At 38.0% G+C, this 6707-nt stretch overlaps 1 protein-coding gene across 1 annotated transcript; it reads right to left on the bottom strand.

Annotated features, from left to right (window-relative positions):
• LOC107611781 (uncharacterized mitochondrial protein AtMg00810-like) lies at nucleotides 1020-1556 on the bottom strand. Its single transcript, XM_016313675.1, has one exon. The coding sequence runs from the start codon at nucleotides 1554-1556 to the stop codon at nucleotides 1020-1022; it is 537 nt and encodes a 178-aa protein (XP_016169161.1).

Raw genomic sequence — 6707 nt, 5'->3', positions numbered from 1 at the left:
CTTTTTATTTTATATATTTTTTATTTTATATTTTTCTGATGTAAGATTAATTCTATATACTCTTGCAACTTTAACACTATTTCTAATTTACTGTACCCTAGTAATCAATGGAGAATGAAATTTACTATATCCAAAATAAAATTGAGAATAATTTACAATGTTAAGACTAAGAGTTGTACTATTTATTATCAATTCATTTTTTAGACGTACTTAATTACAAACAACTACACATAAATTCAAATGTGAAGTATTTATAATCTATTATTGTTGATGGTTGTTATAAATATACTTGTACATAATAACTCTCTTAACTTTAATAATAATAATAATAATAATAATAATAATAATAATAATAATTGAAGGTATCGGTAACTTAGGTGTGAATCTTAAAAGTGATTAGTGAAGCATAAGAAAAGAGAACAGAGAAGAGAGAAGAGAATAAAAAAATCAGAGAAAAAGAGAGAAGTTTAGTTCTTGTATTGAAGAAAGGGAGAAGTGAAAATTAGCTACAGTGACAGTGTTCTGCAGCTTATAAAAAGAAAAAACAGTAAAGAAAAAAGAGTGTGAGTTGGCTCTAACTAACTATTTACTTCTAAAGAGTTCAAGCTTAACAACTAACTAACTGTTAACTTCTTAAATCAGTAACTAACTAACAACAACTTGTACACCATCTTGCACTTGCTTAGTTGGCTTAACTCTAAGCATAATGCTAATATATACATCCATCATCATCTCTAGTTTTCTTTTCTTTTGTTTTCTTTAACAAGCACGTCCTGTTTCTGGGCTGCTTTTGTATCCTGTCTTTGGACTGTTTATGCAACACTTAACCTCTCTCTGAAGTGCAGAAAGACTTTAGATGGAATTGCTTTTGTGAGAATGTCAGCTACTTGAACTGCTCCTGCAATGTGGCTCACTCTTATGCTTTTGTTGTTGACATGATCTCTCACAAAGTGGAGATCAATTTCAAAGTGCTTGGACTTTGAATGCAGAATGGAATTTGCAACTAGTAATACTGCACTCTAGTTATCGCAATACAGGATGAGAGACTCCTTGGGAGGGAACTGAAGCTCACACAGTAGGTTGTTTACCCAAATTAACTCAGCGACTAGGTCTGCCATGCTCCTGTACTTTGTTTCTATACTGGATCTTGCAACTGCAGTTTGCTTTCTTGAAGCCCAAGATACCAAATTTGACCCTAAGAACACACAATAGCCATTGGTGGATTTCCTATCATCAAGATCCCCACCCCAGTCCAAATCACTGTAAGCAATGATTGACATAGAGTTTTCTTTCTTCAGATGCAACTGATAGTTTGCAGTTCCACTCAAATACCTCAGCACTCTTTTTACCATTTTCCAATGACATTCTAATGGAGTTTGAACAAATTGTGCCAGCTTGTGTACACTAAAAGATATTTCAGGTCTTGTTATAGTCAAGTATTGAAGGCTGCCAATCAAAGACCTGTAAAAGGCAGGATCATGAAATTTTGCACCACCAAAGGCTGATAGCTTGACTGTGGAGGGTAAAGGGGTGTGGCAAGAAGTGCATCCTACCATGTTTGCCTTTCTCATCAGCTCCTTGATATATTTTTGTTGAGTGAGAATCAGTCCACCACTGCTTGTTCTTGTCACCTAAATGCCAAAGAAATAGTGCAGGCTTCCCATATCTTTTAGGGCAAACATGTTGTTTAGCTTCTTGACGACTTGATTAACTGTATTTTCAGACTCAGCGGTGACTATAATATCATCTACATAGACTAGCACAAACATTTTTTCTCCTTGACAGCTGCTTTGAAACACAGAAACATCATATTTGGTGGGGGTGAAGCCAATATCTTTCAGGCCAGAAGCTAGCTTGCAGTACCATTCTCTTAGTGCTTGTTTTAGGCCATAGAGTGTCTTTGTCAGCTTACACACTAGTGATGAGTTTCCCTGTTCATACCCTTGAGCCTGTTTCATGTATACTTCTTCCATTAAGTCACCATGTAGAAAGACATTATTAACATCAAGCTGCCTTATTATCCACGAGTTCACTAAGGCAATGGATAAAATTACTCTGATAGATGTAGGTTTCACTACAGGGCTGTAGGTCTTTGTAAAGTCAAATCCTGGTTTTTGGGCATAACCCCTGAGCCACCAACCTTGCATTGTATTTATGTAAAGACCCATCAGAGTTGTATTTTGCTCTAAAAACTCACCTGCTACCTATTGCTTCTCTGTTTGGTGGCAATTGCACTAGCTCCCATGTGTTGTTTTTCATCAACGCATCATATTCCAGATCCATTGCTGTTTTTCACTCCAGCATGTTAAGTGCTTGCTTCACACTTCTAGGTTCCAGGCTGGCTTGAAAGGCTTTTGGTCTCACTATCCCTGCCTTACTTCGAGTGATCATTGGATGAATATTTGTAGCTGGTGGGACTTTTTGAGAGGGCTCAGAGATTGGAAGGACTATCTCTATGTCATTGATTGGTATTGGAACTAGTACTGATGAAGCTGCTATAGGTCTTTAAGAGTTTCTTGCTGTGGAAGGAATTGCTGGAGGTGAAATTGGCTGAATTGTTCTGTCTGAGATTGATTGAATTGGTTGCTGTGTTGAGACTGGAGTCAATGAGGTACTTGATAGTGAACCTGAGCCTTGGACTGATTGACTTGTTGGAGTTAAGTCTGGTTGGATTTGAGCTAGTTGAGAGGCTAGAACTGGCTACATTCTTGGAGATGAGTTTGTAGCTTCTTGTGTTGCTACTGTTGCTATTGAGACTTGAAGCTTGGGAATGGTAGGTAGCTGTGACACTGCTGGATCAATTGAGGATGTTGGGGATTGACCTTTCTCTTTAAGTTCTTTAAAAGAAAATTTGTCTTCAACAAATACTACATCTCGGGTGATGATTGTCTTTCCATCTTGGGTGAGGCATTTATAGCCCTTGTGAGCTATGCTGTAACTAATAAATGTACAGGGTGAGGATCTGAAGTCCAATTTATGTTTGTTGTAGGGTCTTTGATGAGGAAAGCAGAGGCAGCCAAATACTCTAAGATCTGCATATGTTGGTGTTTTGCCAAAGAGCTTTTCTGTGGGAGACACTCCTTCTAAGACTAGTGTAGGCAGCATATTGATCAATCTTGCAGCAGTACTAAATGTTTCACCCCAGAACTTTGTTGGCATAGAGGCACCAGCCAAGAGTGTGAGCCCCATTTCCACTATATGTCTGTGCTTTCGTTCTGCTGAGCCGTTTTGTTGATGGATGTGGGGGCAGGAAAACCTGTGCTGCACTCATTTTTCCTTTGAAGTTTTAGACAAATTAACATGCTCAGCTGCATTATCAGATTGTAACACTTTCAATTTTGTATTCAATTGCAATTCAACCATTTGTTGAAAGTGGTTAAAAACTGATTTTAGTTGAGCTCTAGATTTAATAAGGTAAAACCAAGTGAACTTTGAGAAAGCATCAATAAAAATCACAAAATACCAGTTTTCACTATTATCTGACAGGGGTGCTGGTCCCCAAATGTCTGAATAGACAAGGCTTAGTGGTGATGTATATACTGTTTGTGAAGGTAAGAATGGCAATTGGTGTGACTTTCCAATACAATAAGCTTCACAGATTTCTTTATTAGGTGTAAAAGAGAGATTACAAGACTTGAGTACTTTTGACCCTACACTTTGATTTGCATGACCTAATCGTGCATGCCAAATCAAAAATTTATTTGACTGTGCTAGTGAAGAGATGTAAATTGAAGGTGTGTGTGCAGCAGTGATATCCCCAAACTTATACAAGCCTTTATCAACACTCTCTTAGAGGAGGAGTTCTTTAATTCCCCGTCATTTAATGCAGCACTTATCAGCATGAAATTCAAAGAAAACTCTATTATCATAGCAGAATTGATATACACTCATAAGATTCTTTGTGATTTTAGGTACATGAAGCAGTTTTGTTAGGAAGAGTAATTTAGAGCTCAAATCAGTGTTAAAGCACATTTTTCCAACATGGTGAATATACAAACCTGATCCATCTCCTATGACAACTTGCTCATCTCCTGTGTATTCTTCTTTCTCCATGAGGTTCTGTGCATCATGAGTGATATGATGTGTAGCTCCAGAATCTAGGTACCAGTTTGGATCTTGAATGGTCGAAAGTGTTGTCAACACATTGTTATAGTTTGCCTTTGACTGAGTGATCTGATTGTTGCTACCATAGGTGTCTTCATACTATTTTTTATCATATCGGTACCAACAAAATCTTGTTGTGTGTCCTACTTTATCACAGACCTGACATTGTGGCCTGCCATCTCCCTGCATTGTTCTTCCTCTACCATACTGATTTCTGCCATGACGACCTTTACTGCTGTCAAGTTCTTGTGTAAATCTTCCTGCATTTTGAGTCATTCTTCTTCCTTCATAGGTACCTCTACCTCCTCAAAACATTCGTCCTACTCTGCCATGAAAGTTACCTCTAAAATTTCTTTTGCTTGTTGAATTCTAAGAATAAAACTGATTTTAGTGAGCTTGTGTGTATTGTGAGTGCTGAGCTATATTTGCTTGCATAAGAGTTTCAGATCTTCTAAATCTTGCTAACATGCTTTCATGAGCTAGCAATAGTGCTTCTAATTCTCCCACTATTATGCTAGTAGATTTTGCTAACACTGAGGTCATCACATTACCATATTCTTCAGTTAAACCATATAAGATTGCATTGACATGATCACTCTCCTTTATTGATTCACCCAAAAGAAGCTAATGCATCCATAGTGCTCTTTATCGACAGAACATACTCAGTGACTAACGTACCTATCTGGATCGTGCTTAATTTGTTCTTCAGCCGCATTACCTTGGCCTTAATTTGAGACACGAAGTGATCTTCGAGCTTTTTCCAGATCTGGTATGTGAGTGTGTACCTAACCATTCTTGTAGTGAAGCGATTTAACATCGAGGCCAGTAACCAGGACTTCAAGCTAAGAGAGCATCTTGCCGCTTTCATTTCTGGAACTCTGGATTTACTGTACTGTCAGGAAGAAACACTTGAGGAATGTTCTCTCCAGTAAGATGATTCAGCATGTCATTACCTTCGATTATTGACTCTGCTTGATCCTTCCACTACTGTAGATAGTTGTTTTCATCCAACTTCATGGATATGGGAGTTGCAACGAAACTTTGCGCCATGATTCTTGAGCAGTCTTCAGTCAGAGATTCAATTGGTTGCTTGCGGAAGCTATGGCACCATAAGCTCTGATACCATGAAGGTATCAGTAACCTAGGTGTGAATCTTGAAAGTGGTTAGTGAAGCATGAAAAAGGAGAACAGAGAAGAGAGAACAGAAAATGAGAAATCAGAGAGAAAGAGAGAAGTTCAATTCTTGAATTGAAGAAATGAAAAAGTGAAAATCAGCTACAGTGACAATGTTCTGTAACTTATAAAGAGGAGAAGCAGTAAAAAGAAAAGAGTGTGAGCTGGCTCTAACTAACTACTTACTTCTAGAGAGTTCCAGCTTAACAACTAACTAATTGTTAACTTCTTAAATCAGTAACTAACTAACTAACAACAACTTGTACACCATCTTGCATTTGCTTAGCTGGCTTAACTCTAAGCATAATGCTAATACATCCATCCATCATCATCTCTAGTTTTCTTAATAATAATAATAATAATAATAATAATAATAATAATAATAATAAGGGTAAAGTATATTTTTTGTCCCTAAAGTTTATTAAAAATTTTAAAAATGCCCCTAATAAGTTTTAATTTGTTTCAATTTTATCCTTAATATTTTCGATTTGCATCAATTTTATCCTTATCTTCAAATTTTTTGGTCAAACTATAGTCAACATTAATTTTTTCCAATAATACCCCCAAACCCTATTCTCTTTCATCATCATCAAGAACAACTACCTAACACTCCCGCCGTCATTTACGTCCCAACTCCGGCCACCGTAAGTGATGTATATCAAATCCTCCTCTCTTTCATGGAGAAGACTCCATTACAAGACCCACCATTCCACCACCGATCCCTGACCATGGCTCCAACCAACAAGAACTATGAAGCACTTTGAATCCATCAACATTTAAGAAGAAGAAGCAAAATAAAAAATGGGCAACGGCAACATCAACAACAACAAAACACAACAACAGCTCCATGTAACAACAGATCAAAACTCCATAACAAACAAGAGGTGCATGTCATTTCTGATTCTCAATTACTTTCTCCTCTTTGTGGGTACTGTATCTTCAAACATGCTCTCAAAGATTTCAACAAAAAGATTCTACCTTTATCGATCTTCATCGCAATCATGTTGGGAATCAACAACCTTCTCTTCTCATGGGGCGTTTCATATCTTTCAGTTTGCAAGTGTTGAAGGTAAGGTCCCATGGAAGTTGTTGAAGTCAAGCCAAAGATGCTCGAGCTTCTTTAGAGCTCTAATGGTGACCGAAATCCCACCGAAAAAGCCATTATAGGGCAAGTTGATGAGCTGGTGTTGAGATTTGGAGAAGTTCATTGAAATGTTGCCGGAGAATGTCGCTGGAGAGGAGGTTGTAAGCGAGGTTGAGTAGCTGGAGGTTGGCGAGGTTGAGTCCCTACAGGTTGGTGAGGTTGAGGAGCGGCGGAGAAAGGTGGCTAGAGAGGGAGTTGTTCTGGAGGTAGATTACATGACGGAGGAGACCGTTGGAGAGGGAGTGAGGGATGGGGCTGTTGCTGAGTGAGTTTGGGGATAATGATG

This window comes from Arachis ipaensis, chromosome B08 (assembly GCF_000816755.2).
Source record: "Arachis ipaensis cultivar K30076 chromosome B08, Araip1.1, whole genome shotgun sequence".
Taxonomy (NCBI): Eukaryota; Viridiplantae; Streptophyta; class Magnoliopsida; order Fabales; family Fabaceae; genus Arachis; species Arachis ipaensis.
The sequence above is the reverse complement of the archived record's forward strand: the minus strand, read 5'-3'. Positions and strand labels throughout refer to the sequence as shown.

Excerpts from the sequence above, each read along its gene's own strand:
- LOC107611781 (XM_016313675.1), bottom strand. The coding sequence starts at position 1,556 with ATGGTAGGATGCACTTCTTGCCACACCCCTTTACCCTCCACAGTCAAG.